Below are 12,753 nucleotides of genomic sequence, written 5' to 3'. Positions count from 1 at the left end.
ACAGTTGTACCTAAACACCAAGAAAATCAAAATTGGTGGTATGTGACTTTAAGCAACTCCAACAAAGCTCATTTCTTCTGTCCATGTCCATGTGCTGTGTACCCCAACAGTGTGGGTGGAAGCAGGGTGTCTCTTGTACAAAGGGTTGACCTGAAGTGAGTTCCCACCCTCTCCACCTTGATCACACACTCACACTCCTGTCTTCACCTGTGGAGCACCATGCAGCCACAAATCAGGTGAAAAGGTGACTAAGCCAACAGAAAACTGATGAATTTCCTTTGCCTGGATTAACAAATGAACAAAACATCCCACAACAAAATGAACTCATGAACTGGCACAAGAGGAGAGCAGTGGGAAAGTCCTTCTAGAGCCAAGGGGCAATAAACACACAATTACACTAGTTTAGGCCTAACCAATAAACTGTCCTGTAAGGTTTATCTGCACGAGAAAACTCTAGAAAGGTAATCTGAATTAACATTTCTGTAATGAATGAAACCACATTAGATCCCTGCAGACACACTCATTAATTAAATCAACCCTATTTCATATTTGGTATCATTCACTGTGATGTGAATTAAGCTTAATCAAATTAAGGTCACTCGAATGCTGAATCAGATAATATATACAATGGTTTAATTTAGTTTACCTAATTTACTTTACATTCACATTTTTGGTGACTTGGATTAGTTTTCCTTCAAATCCTTGCTCAGACAGCTTTAGAATAGAGAGAGCAAAAACCTGAGGAGATGCTGCAAAAATTCTCCCCATAATCAACAGTGTTGAGATGTCAATAATTCATCCCCCAGAAGTGTTCAAGTGTTCAATCAAGTGTTCCTCAATTATTGAAGCTGTGCATCCCACTGAGGACACACGGCCAGGGCTGCTGCATGCTCAGTCTCCATGAAGTTCTCCCCTGTCTCTGTCTTCACTAAATCTCCTCTGGTGCCTGGAGGCTGCAGAGAAAATCAGACCCTGGAAGTCTTCACTTCATCCTCCTGCACTGCAAGGGCTGAACAGATGTTGATGGGCCATGAGAAATGCATGTCCTGAAGGAAAATGCAACAATCCTCAAGGAAGCTGAAGCATTTGATGTGGTTATTTTTTAAATAGCAGGTCACGAAAATACTTGACATGTTTTTTACTGTTGGGAAAACACAGCAGTTATCAAAGCTCTTGTTTGTAACAAAAAAACGAAAAATCATAAAAGCTTGCTTCTTTAGGCAGACATGTTAAATTGAGTTGCCATGTTTATTCACAGTTTTAAGGTCTTCTCATTTTGCTTACCCTGCTCCAACACTTAAAAAGTCACCACTGAGTCTTCTAGCAAACTCTCTTTACATTCCTCTTATGTGACTATGCTTTTTACCATTAAAAAGATTTTTCTGTCTACACAGATGTGCAGACAAATGCACTCTGTCGTATTTAGGGCACCAGTCATCTAATATTTTCTGTGATGCAGGTACCATCTGTGAAACTGAACTGCAGTTCAGGCCTATCATACTGAGATGGGTGCTGGGAAATCAGAGATGGAAATTGATATTAGATTATAATCCTACTGCATTCAAATAGAAGTCAAGGGCTCTAGCAAGGTCAGGCTTAGCATTTAATACCCAGGCATACCTTTAAATATTTTTTCAGGGAACCTTTAGCTGTGTTGTCTGTTTTTCAGTGTCCACTCAGGATTATCATCTTTTAAGGGTCACAAAAGGTGCCCAAACCTCTGAAGCAAAAGGATGATGAGGAAACCCTGACAGCAACAACAGATGACAGCTGGCATCAGGGTGCAACTAAGGTTGCAGTGACAGACTTTGACCAAAGTGACAAAGAGATCAGAGGCTGGAGACCACAGAAAACATTCCTGGATGAGGAAAAAGGACTATTCCTTTAGCAATTTAGCATGGAAGTCCTTAGCAAACCACTGGGTTAATCAGACCATGCAGTGATCTAAATGTGAGCTCTTGCAAGGATGAAATCAGCACAGCGAGGAGGGTCAGGCACGGAGCATCATTTCCACTTGGGCTGTCCTGCTGGTTTGTGGGGCATCACAGCCTTCTCTGCCACTCCCTCTGGTGCTGACAGACATTCACACAGCTCCTTGGGGAACTGATTCAGGAGACTGAGTCAGCTGGAAAGTGGGAGAACTGACTAAACCAGACCTGCACCAGTACTCAGGGCAGCAGTAACATCTAAATGCTCACGCAAGGCTTTCACCCTGAACACCTCTGAACACACTTCATAGCTTGGGAAATGTCCTGGTGTGCCTTTACTGCTCTTACAAACTTGTTTCCACATTCCCTAGCTTGCTGGCTCAGTGTCCCCTCTGCTATTTCTGTAACACTCTCATATTTAATACCATGAAATTTTAAAATAGTGTGCTGGCTCAGGCTTTTTGAGCTCCTGCAAAGAGTTGCAGTCATGCAGTTCAAGCCCTATTTTTATTTAGCAAGCCAGGACAGAAGAGACAAGCAGACCCTTGCAGCTCACCCTTGGGTCACATCTTGAGGAATATAAAATGAGGAGGCATTCCCTGGGGTCAATACATCAAGCCCTGGGCCCCCCAGTAAGACACACACACATCTCAGCTACACTGAGCACACTGACCACCTTCCTGTTCCCTTCTTATTTCCACTTTTGCTTGTGAACCCCTGGAAGGGAAGGACCCACCTCACCTGCCTCACTAGGATGGCTCTGGCAGCCCCAGCCCTCCATGCTGCTTCCCAGCAAATATGCTCCTTGTACCACTTGTCCACCTCCTCTGCTCCCCCAAGGGCTGGGGTTGTTTTTGACTGAATGACAGGTTTTCAGGTAATACTTGTTCACTGGGGGTGGGGGGACATTTTAAACAAGATGGTTGTATTCCTATTTGTCTATGTTAAAAGTGAGGACTTCCATCCAGAGGACAGGAATCATTTTTGTCTCCCCTCCTAAAAGCTCTGAATTTCCCCCGCTGAGCTCTGCCCTAAATGAAGAAGAGAGCCTTCACAGCTCCATCAGACCCCAAGCCCTTCAACACTTGCACGTACACTTAAACTGGTCACGGTCAGTGGTCCCAGCACAATGGCATTAGGCTCCCAAACCCCGAGGATGCTGTGCCCAGTAATCAGGTCAGGAATGTGTACAAGTCCTTTCAAGATTAAGGCCTTAATGCTGTAGCATCAGCCAGCTTTCTCCCTGCCTCCAGCACCACACTAGGGCAGCTGAAATCCCCAAGGATGGAGGCTGATGGCTCCAGGCTGACCTGCAGGTAGAGGCAAGTGCCTGTGGCCTGCTCCTGGGTGTGAGATGAGCCAGACATCCCTGGGCATCACCCCTCACCATGGCAGCCTTGGAGACAGCTGTGTGTGGTTCTGTATGCTGTGAACTAACACCCGACAGTTCAGCACCAATTAAAACAAATAAACACAAAGCCAAGAGGCAGCAGGTCAGGCACTGGGAGGATCCATCACAACACTGGGCTACCAGTGGAATCTGGGCTGCTGTTGGGAGCTGTGGATCACTTTGGTGACAGCTGACAAAGCAGCACCCCTCCCTAATGGACAATACTGCACGTGCCAAAGTGTGATGAAGAGATGTAACCCCTCGTTGCACCTACTCAAAGATGGTTCTTACCACCAGACAAGCAAGACAACAACAAACAGGGACAGATAAAGGACATTTTATTAAGCATACAGGTAAAATGAACATGTAAATCCATGTTTTCACTCTTCTTACTAAATAGTCAAAGAAGCTAATTGCCTGAGAAGGCTGCTTTATTTGGATGATACAACCCTCACTTCTCAACATAACAGCTGTGGCATCAAAAACAGACTTACATTCACCTAGGTGATGTATTCAGTTAATGAAAAGAAAGATTAGCATGCAAATGTGTCGCAGCACTCAACACTAATTCATGATGAAGTCATAATATTAAAGCTACCTCATTCTGTCAAAATATACCCGTCCAGCATTTCTCTCATTTTGAATCAAAAATCCTTTTCAAAAAGAAATTCACAGATTATCTCAAATCCCACTACTGTTTGGCAGGTGGGAGCTAGAATGACAGACAAAACAGCCATGTAATAAAATAATTTTAGTATCAAAAGTATTTTAAGTGGGTAATAAGAACAGTAAGGAGCTAACAGGAATAGGTACACACACAAACTGCATTAAATATGTGCATATGGGGATGATTTTAACCTACCTTGCTTCTGATTTTTAACATTTTTGTAGAGATTTTTTCATCTCTCTTTTGATGTCCTCTGGACCGCGAACCACGAATTGAACAGTGCTACTCTGTTCAGTGCTGAAAACATGTTCTTACTCATCCAGCACACATGCAGCAGACATTTCCAACTGCAGCTTTTACACTTGAATTTACTAATTTAAGCTATCCTTTCATCCTGATCACTCAGCAGCCCTGGGTGTGTTTAGCTGCTCCCACTGCATGCAGACACACACCCTCGGAGCATCGCTGCAGCCAAGCTCCTGAACCCTGTACAGCTGGGGAAAGAAAAGCAGTCAGCATGCAATTAAAGGGATTATGGTGGCCACAGCCCTGCTTCTTGTTAATGCCATTTCACTGCATTTTCTAGATCTCCTCATTACTGAGGGAGTGGCTTACTGACAAGGGATAAAGGAAGGAAGCTACACACATGCTGACTAAGAAGCAGCGAATGATGGGAATGGGAAAAGAAGAAAGGGGAGGAAGGAATGAATGGATGGCAACACACAATGAACTTTGCTGTAATGCTTAGCATTTACTACAGAGATGCTTGTCATCCTCAGAAATGCTTTTTGAACAGGAGACTCCAATCCAGCAAAGCAAGGACTTCAACAGGACCAAACTTAAGCCTTAAATCCAGTGCTAGACTGAGACCCAGCTACTTAATCATCCTAATTCCCTCTCAGGTAAGAATTGTCATCCTCCAGCAGATAAAGCAATGATGCCAAAAAGGCTAAGAGATTTAGCAGCTGCAGACCAGCCCAGGAAGGACAGCATGCCTGCACCATGGAGCTCACCCCAACAACAAGGGCTGGGCCTGACCAGCCTTGCTGCAGAAAGACAAACTGCTGGAGCATCTCCCTGTGCCTGCACCCGTGGCACACTATGAGTCACAGTACTACTCAGCTTGCTTTGCTTTTTTTTTTTCTCTTTTACTCTCTTTTCACAGAAAATGATGTCTATCCATCCTGACACCTATGTGAAGCTGAAGAAAGACAGAAATACAACTGTGAGATCTCAAGCTGCAGGAATGACACCTACTGCCTGGGAAATGAACTGCTCACCTAAAGGGGATTGAATGCAGTGGTGAGGAGCTTCCACAGAACAAACCAGCACGTGGACTTGAGCCAGCAATGTGTGCTCACAGCCCAGAAAGCCAATTGAATCCTGGGCTGCATCAAGAAAGGGTTGACCAGCAGGTAGAGGGAGGTGATTCTGCCTCTCTTTTTCATTCTGTGAGACCCCACCTGCAGCCCTGCACCCAGCTCAGGGGTACCCAGCACAGGAAAGACAGGGACCTGCTGGAATTTTTGAAGTCCCTTCTACCCCAAACCATTCTGTGATTCTACAAAACAGGTCCATCCCCAGTGTTGACTGTGAGGGTGATCACATGAAAGCCCACAGAAAATTCGGTCAGGGAGGGAGGTTCAGTGATTTAAAATGGTGTTTAATTCCTGATAAACAGTTTATAGAACTCAGGGCAGGTAGAAACACTTCCATCGCAAACTCAGGTGAAAAGTACCTTTTTTGGACAGGGAACATGGTTAGTAGTTAGAAAATGCTCATCCAGCCAACAGCTAGGCTACACAGTTTGTACCTCAAAGCACCAGGGAGCCTGCAGTGGAAGGGTCTGCAGAGCACAAGAGGAAGAACAGGAGCAGCATCTCAGTAAAAGAAATATTTTAATTTGTAGTAATAGCACTCCCTGAAAAAATGGTTTCTTGAGCATTTCTGGTGTCAGGGAACACTACCACAACCTAACTTATATATATATATATATATATATATACCCTTTGCATATGGAAAGAGATTCTTCTTTTCTCCTGTCTTTCTATGTAAAGACTTCATGACCCAGCTCATCCTACCAAACCACAAGTGGCTAAATCAGCACAGCTGAGGGGAACAAGAATGGGAACTCAGGAGAAATATATAAACTAACACTGAACTTGAAAAAAATGTAATGCTTGAATGCCTGCATCAAGAAGGAAAGTCAAAAGTTTCTGGCAGCCACATGTCTCTGCAACTTTAGGACTATGGAATACCCAGTGAAATGTACTGCTGCACTGGTTGTTGTTGTTGTATTATAGAATGGCACCCTGGAAGCCAGAAATGTGAGTTTCCAGACTCAAATGTTTGGTAGGGACTTGCCCACTCTGTCTCCTCTGACTAATAAACATAGATATCCTTAATGCTCCTACAGCTCTCAAATGAGGAATAGTTTTGGAAAGACTGTCAATAATATTCCAAGCATTTGCCCAATGCAAAAATGCAAAGTCTCACAGAAAGAAGCATTCTGCAATGCTAAATATGTCAGAAATGTGGGGAAAAAATAATTAAACTGTTTTCAGTTCCATAGGGTCACAACCTGGACTGAAACACACTTGGAGCATGACTGGGTGATGTGCACACACACCCATGGACCCGGAGCTGTCACAGGAAAACGTGCCAGGTGAGCCATGGGGCTCCTGCAGTGCAGGGCAGAGGTGTCCCAGCAGCCCAGTCACTGGGAACCAGCCTGCCCTTACCCTGCACAGCTAAAGGAACAAGGTGGATTAACCCAGGCAAGGCTGTGTGCTGCCATGACTTGCAGCCTGGCTGGAGGTCTGGTGTCTTCTCCCTGGGCTGCACTGTGACAGGGACAGGGGCTTTAGGGGTGTGCTGATCGTGTGCCGTGCTGGTTTCGGTCCTTTCCCCTCATTAGGGCACATCAGATCAAAAAGCAGATGAAATGGAAGCCTTGGGTAGGTGACTGCAGACAAAATCTGCCTGAGGGTGAAAAACAGGCCCAGACAAGGAACAGTGGCACAGTTCCTCCACCCCTCCTTCCTGCCCCTGAGAAACTGAGTCCAGGCCACAAGGCTGAGAAAAAGAAAAAGGAGGAGAAGCGCTGTGGGTCCCTTGAGTTCTGCCCAATGATGACTATGAGGAAAACAAAAATATATGGGGGCAATACCAATGTATAGCTGGGGCAGTTTTTGCTGCTTACCTACTGCAGTGAAGGAGAATACCAAAACATCAGTGAGATTTTCTTAAATGGAAATAGAGTGGAGGAGATAATACTATGGTTCTGATTCAACAAAAAATCTTGAAATATTTATAATGACCTTCTCAAAAAAAAAAGAAAACCTGCAGCTCATTCAACTTATTTTATTTCAACTTATTTTATTTCAATTCTGTATTTATTAGGATTAAAAATTAGTTATAATTAATTTCACTTTGGCAGCAGTTTTAGAAATATTTTTTAAAGTTCCATACTGCTCAGAAAGTTCCATAAAGTTTCATACACAGGGCTCAGAACTCAGTGAAGCTATGACATAACAAGAAAAAGGAAAGAAATCACGAAACTTGAAAGATACAGGAAATTATTTGAAACTGAATTGTGTTTTCACTTTGGAAAGATTTTTATGGTTTCTTACAACAAATACAAATATTTAAAGTAAAATACTTCAAAAGAGAGAAGTACTGCCCAAAGAAGTAGCCAGCCATGTGCAGACAGACTGTGCAGACACCTTTAATTGTGACACACTTTGATAGAGCTGTTGTTTAACATGGTCTGAGTGACCCAGGAACAGACAGAAGGGACACACCACACAAACCCACAACACTGAGTTTAACAGACCCGTGCAAATTTGAAAGATTATCTTCAGCCTCAGTCATACCACTACAAAATACAAGACAAAATACCAAAAAAAAAAAAAAAAAAAAGAGCAAAGGCACAAAAATATGTCCAGGATCTATGCTTTATTTTAGAGAGGGGGAAAAAGAGTTGAAAGTATACAGAATAACAGCATGAAAGAGGCACAGCTGGCCTGCCTGTTCCAGTCAGGGTACACTGATGGGAACCCAGCACTGCCAATGGAACACCACTGCTGCCTTTACAGGGCCACAGCCAGCGTCGCACAACCTTCAGTGGAGCTCCAAAAGTTCCTGACAACAGCTAGAGCTTACCTAGCCCTCTGAAGATCAAGGATGAGCTAACAAAAGCAATTTTCTGTCAGCAGCATAGTACCCACACTTGGGATTCTGCTGACCAAACCATGAGAGGCAAAGGGCTGGGAGCTTTCCTATCGAGAGATGCTGGCAGATCTGCGTGGCACTGACAGCCTGAAAGGCTGCAAACCTAAACATATCCAAGGGCAGGGCTGTGCAGGGTGGTCTGACAGCTCCCAAGTGACCCCAAGAACACACAGCCACACACACCACGATGCCACAGCACACAGCAGGAGTCAGAACATGGCAGGAAAGAGCCTTTGAATTAAACAAAAATTAGCTAAGTTACAGGCATATTGCTCCAGCTCAGAAACCAATTGCTAAGTGACAAGGTTAAATTATATTTTATAGCCAACTTGATTTTATTATCCATCTCAAGGTGCACTCCTCCTGCTTTTCTACTGGAAACACTGACCTACAAAGTCCACCAGTCCAGTGAGGCTGCTAATCCCAATTTTGATGACATTATAAATAAAAACATCATGTTCTCTCTTGTTTTTACAGATGCAAACAGAAATAAACAGTAAAGGGAGAAAAGTTCGAAAATAACACTGCATACATGCAACTCCAGTTACCCTCTATGCAAACTGAAAGAATTGGCAAAACTTTTGAGCTATCTCATGAACTGCTTAATGAATAGAAAATGAGGAGGACACTGAAATGCTCAATACATTTTGTTTATTGGTACAAATATAAAGACTTTGCTTGCTTATGTCTGAAAACAAAAGGGTTAAGAAGTATAATGTACACACCTTCCTGTTATTAAAACAGGTTTGTACTATGAATATTCAGTCCTCTTTTCCTCAACATGTTGCTCCATCCATCTAAACCAGAGCTAAATACAACATCTTTTTCAGATTTCCAGTTGATAGCTATATAAAACCTCAGAACAAAAAGGCTGACTTTAGCTAAACTTTAAGGTGCTCAGTGACACTGTTTTCCCCCAGAATTTCTGTGCTGAACTCATTACTTTGGCTTGGATTAAAGCATGTTATACCACAAAAAATAAAAGGAAGTATAGTTTTAATCTGAATAATCCTGTTTAGAGGCTGGTTCCATCTCCAGATATTAACTGTATGTTCTGTTTAGAAAAAAACTAAGTGCTTAAAGTGGGAGGCTTCCTCCCCCATCACTGCCTCAGGAGCACAGCACAGAGAGCAAATGTACACTCACTACAGCCATGGCAAATAGAGAGATGGATTTTTTCAGGGATACACACAAAATGCTCTGTCTGGTTTTTATTTTTAAGAATAGGGACCACTGAAACACAGATGCCTATAAACTACAGGTATGACTAAGAAATTACAGGCTATGCCTCTGTGGACAGAATGTAAAAATTTTATTTTCACCCACAGCGATATTCATAGGCATTTTTCCAAACATGAGCTAATTTTGTTACTTCTAAGAATAAATGAATATCCACTGTCAAATAACTGCTACATTTCTTGTACTAAAGCAGTATTTTTGTGTACTAAAAAATAATATCTCTGCACTTTAACATTTTCCACACAGGGATCCTAATCCATTTTTGAGGCAGAACATCTATTATAATCTGTTTTATTCCTAAGGTGGCTTGTACACTCACTATTCACACACTTCATACGTTTGAAATGAAGACATAAAGAATTATCAAAAAATTGAAACCATCACCTAAATGCAATAGTGCAAAGAACAGCACTGTAATCTATTCACCACAAAAAGCAGTATAAATAAAACACACATGCTTAAGCAAATGCTTCAAGGAGGTTTTTATTAAATGATTATGTAGCCTGCCAGGGTATTTTGGAATTATACAGCCTGTATTTATTAAACAATAATTGTTATTGGAAAAGGTTTTAGGTGATTTACAGACATATATTTACTGACAAGTACAATCTATTCAGTAATGTCTGTATATGCAAGGGAAAAAAATCTGTAATGGAAGCGTTTAAAAACAGGAATCCATTAAAAAATCCAACAAAATAATAATGTACATTAAGTAGGAAAGTGGTATTTATAACAAAAGACTATTTTAAGTGCGATGCACCTGCAGATGCCAAGTGTCACATGGGGAAAGCAGGGAGGGGCAGCTGCCCAAGGACACGCCCAGCAGCACACAGGGACCAGCTCTGGCTGCCTCATGTAGAGCAGAGGCAGCCTGGGGGGTGCAGCCTAGAGAAGCACCCCCTCCATCACTGTCAAAAGTGAGGATATGGGGAAGTTCTGGAGCCTCTCCTGGAGTTAAGCTGCTTTTTCCTTCCAAAACACCCTGTGGCTGACCTCCCCAGAGAGTGCCCTAGCTCTCCTGGTGGGGATTACTTTGGTATATCATGATACCCTAATTCACAGTCTGTCTTGGTGGGTCTCTCCCCCTATTCCCTCTTCCAACAAAAAGTGCAACCACCAACTGTGGAAGTTCATGTGGAGCAAACCATCTTCAATGGGAGAAACCCAACATCATTGCAGCCTTCCAAGCTGCCCATGGTGCCTCCCTGGGGTGAAAGGTGGGCTTATGAGTCAGTAAATCAACTTTCCTTTTTCCTGGGGAAAGAGCTCTAGCAACCCTTCTGCATGGGGCAAGAGCTCTCCCAACTGTGCTCCTAAGTGAGCCGGAGGGAGCAAGGGAAAACTTCCCCACCATCTGTTGTGTTTGATGACTTCTGCCCAGAGGTCTCTGGCTCGAATTCTGATCAGACCAGGTGAGACTGATGCAGACACACCTTTTGTGCGGAGACCAGAGACACACGACCACCAGACACATGACACAGCAGGTCTGTGTGCTTTTGGCCCCCACCAAGAATGCAATTTTAAGCAAGTGAGAAAAATGAATGGTAATGTAAATGCCTAAATGCAGCTCCAAGTCTTAAACACACATGATAATGCCAGGAGGAAATGTAACTGTAAATGCAGGCAAAGGCTTTTCTGGACTCCCACTGCACTTGCTAGGAGCAATGCCAACCCTGCAATTCAGGAATCAGGCACCACAGAAAGATAGCTGGCTCCAAACTGTTATTTCCATTTTTAAGGTTTCCCAAAGCAATTTCACTTTCCTAAAGATAATTGTTAAGTGGGAAAATTCACTAGTATTAAAGATGAATCAGGGACTGGGTTGCTCCAAGATATTGACAGCTCAAGCGAACTCGAATAAATGAGGAAAGGGAGAGGTTTGCACGACTATAAATCAAACCAAATAACGTTTCTCCTCCATCCTTCCACCAGGAAATTGGGTTGGTGGGGCTTTTTAACCTTTCCTTTCACAACTGACAAATCGACCTCGGAAAAACTACGAGCTGTAGCACCCGCTGTCAGAGGAGAGGGAAACTGGGAGATCCGGCACGGCCCATGCTGGATGCTCTTGACAAATATCCCATCTCCGCTCCTCCGGCGCACTCCTCGTTCCCCTCCTCGCACACCGCTCTCCCCGCCCGGGGTCCTTCGCCCGACCAAGCTCTCGCCGTCCCCCCGGGCTGCACGGCCCGGCCCTACCGGGCGGATCCCGGCTGCGGGGCCCGGCATCACCGGGCAGATCCCGCGGCACGGCATCACCGGGCAGATTCCGGCCGCACGGTCCGGCAGCCCCGGGCACATCCCTGGCTGAAGGACACGGCAGCAGCGGGCAGATCCCGGCTGCACGGCCCGGCGGAACCGGGCACATCCCGGCTGCAGGGCACCGCAGCACCGGGCACATCCCAGCACTAGGGCACGGCAGCAGCGGGCAGACCGCGGCTGTTTCACAGGCGCTTACAGCCTTTTGTAAGCGCCAGATAATCTGTCAGATGGACTTAAGCACTGACAGTCAAACATGCCAAAAACGTCACCACCCACTCCTGCTATCCATCCGGTGAAGGACTAGGAAGCGCCGCATTGCTTAACCTCTCCTCCGCCTTCCACTCGCACAGGAAATCCCCACCCCCCCCGGCGTGACACCACCGCGGGGACAGCGGTCCCCCCACCCGTCCGGCCGGAGCTCCGCGGCCGCCCTGCCCGCGGCGCATCCCCGCCCGCACTCACCTCATCTTCCCGGCGGGGCGCGGCGGCGGCCGGGGCCGGAGCGGGGCCGGGACCGGGCGGTGGCGGCGGCGGCGGCGGGACGCGGAGGGGCTCCGGCGGCGGCGCCGCCCCAGCGGCAGCGCCGGGCCCCGGGGCGCTAGCCGGGCAGCGCGGCGCCGGGCAGCCCCTCCGCCGGCCCGGCCATGTTGCCGGCTCCCGGCTGCGCTGTGTCTGTGTGTGTGGGCAGGACAAAGCAGCGCCGCCGCCGCCGCCGCCCGCCCCGCTCCGCTCCCACGCGCGGCGGGGCCGCGCCGCCCCCCCCGCCCCGCCCCGCGCCGCGCCGCCCCCGCCGCGGGTGTCGGGGGGAGCCCCGGCCCTGCCCGGCCCTGCCCGGTTCCCCGCCCGGCGCAGGTGGGGCGTGGAGCGGCCCCGCAGCATGCGCGGCACCGAGCGGCGGCTGCGGGCTCCGCCGAGCTCCTCGGCCCGTGGCGGTGCGAGGTGCCGGGGACTTGGCCGTGCCGCGTCCCCGAACCGTTCCCGGCTGGAGCGGGGCAGTGCCGAGGTTGGAGACCTCCCCTCTGCACAGTGCTGTC

At 46.4% G+C, this 12,753-nt stretch overlaps 1 protein-coding gene across 1 annotated transcript in view; it reads right to left on the bottom strand.

The window, feature by feature from the left end:
* EVL (Enah/Vasp-like) overlaps positions 1-12,470 on the bottom strand; it is a 142,796-nt gene extending 130,326 nt beyond the window's left edge. The window contains exon 1 of the mRNA XM_059850315.1: positions 12,182-12,470. Within this exon, the coding sequence (XP_059706298.1) occupies positions 12,182-12,186 (5 nt within the window). The 5' untranslated portion in view covers positions 12,187-12,470. The remainder of the gene's footprint in view (positions 1-12,181) is intronic.
* Between the last annotated feature and the right edge of the window lie 283 nt (positions 12,471-12,753).

This window comes from Haemorhous mexicanus, chromosome 6 (genome assembly GCF_027477595.1).
Source record: "Haemorhous mexicanus isolate bHaeMex1 chromosome 6, bHaeMex1.pri, whole genome shotgun sequence".
Taxonomy (NCBI): Eukaryota; Metazoa; Chordata; class Aves; order Passeriformes; family Fringillidae; genus Haemorhous; species Haemorhous mexicanus.
This window is presented reverse-complemented; position numbering and strand designations above follow the sequence as displayed.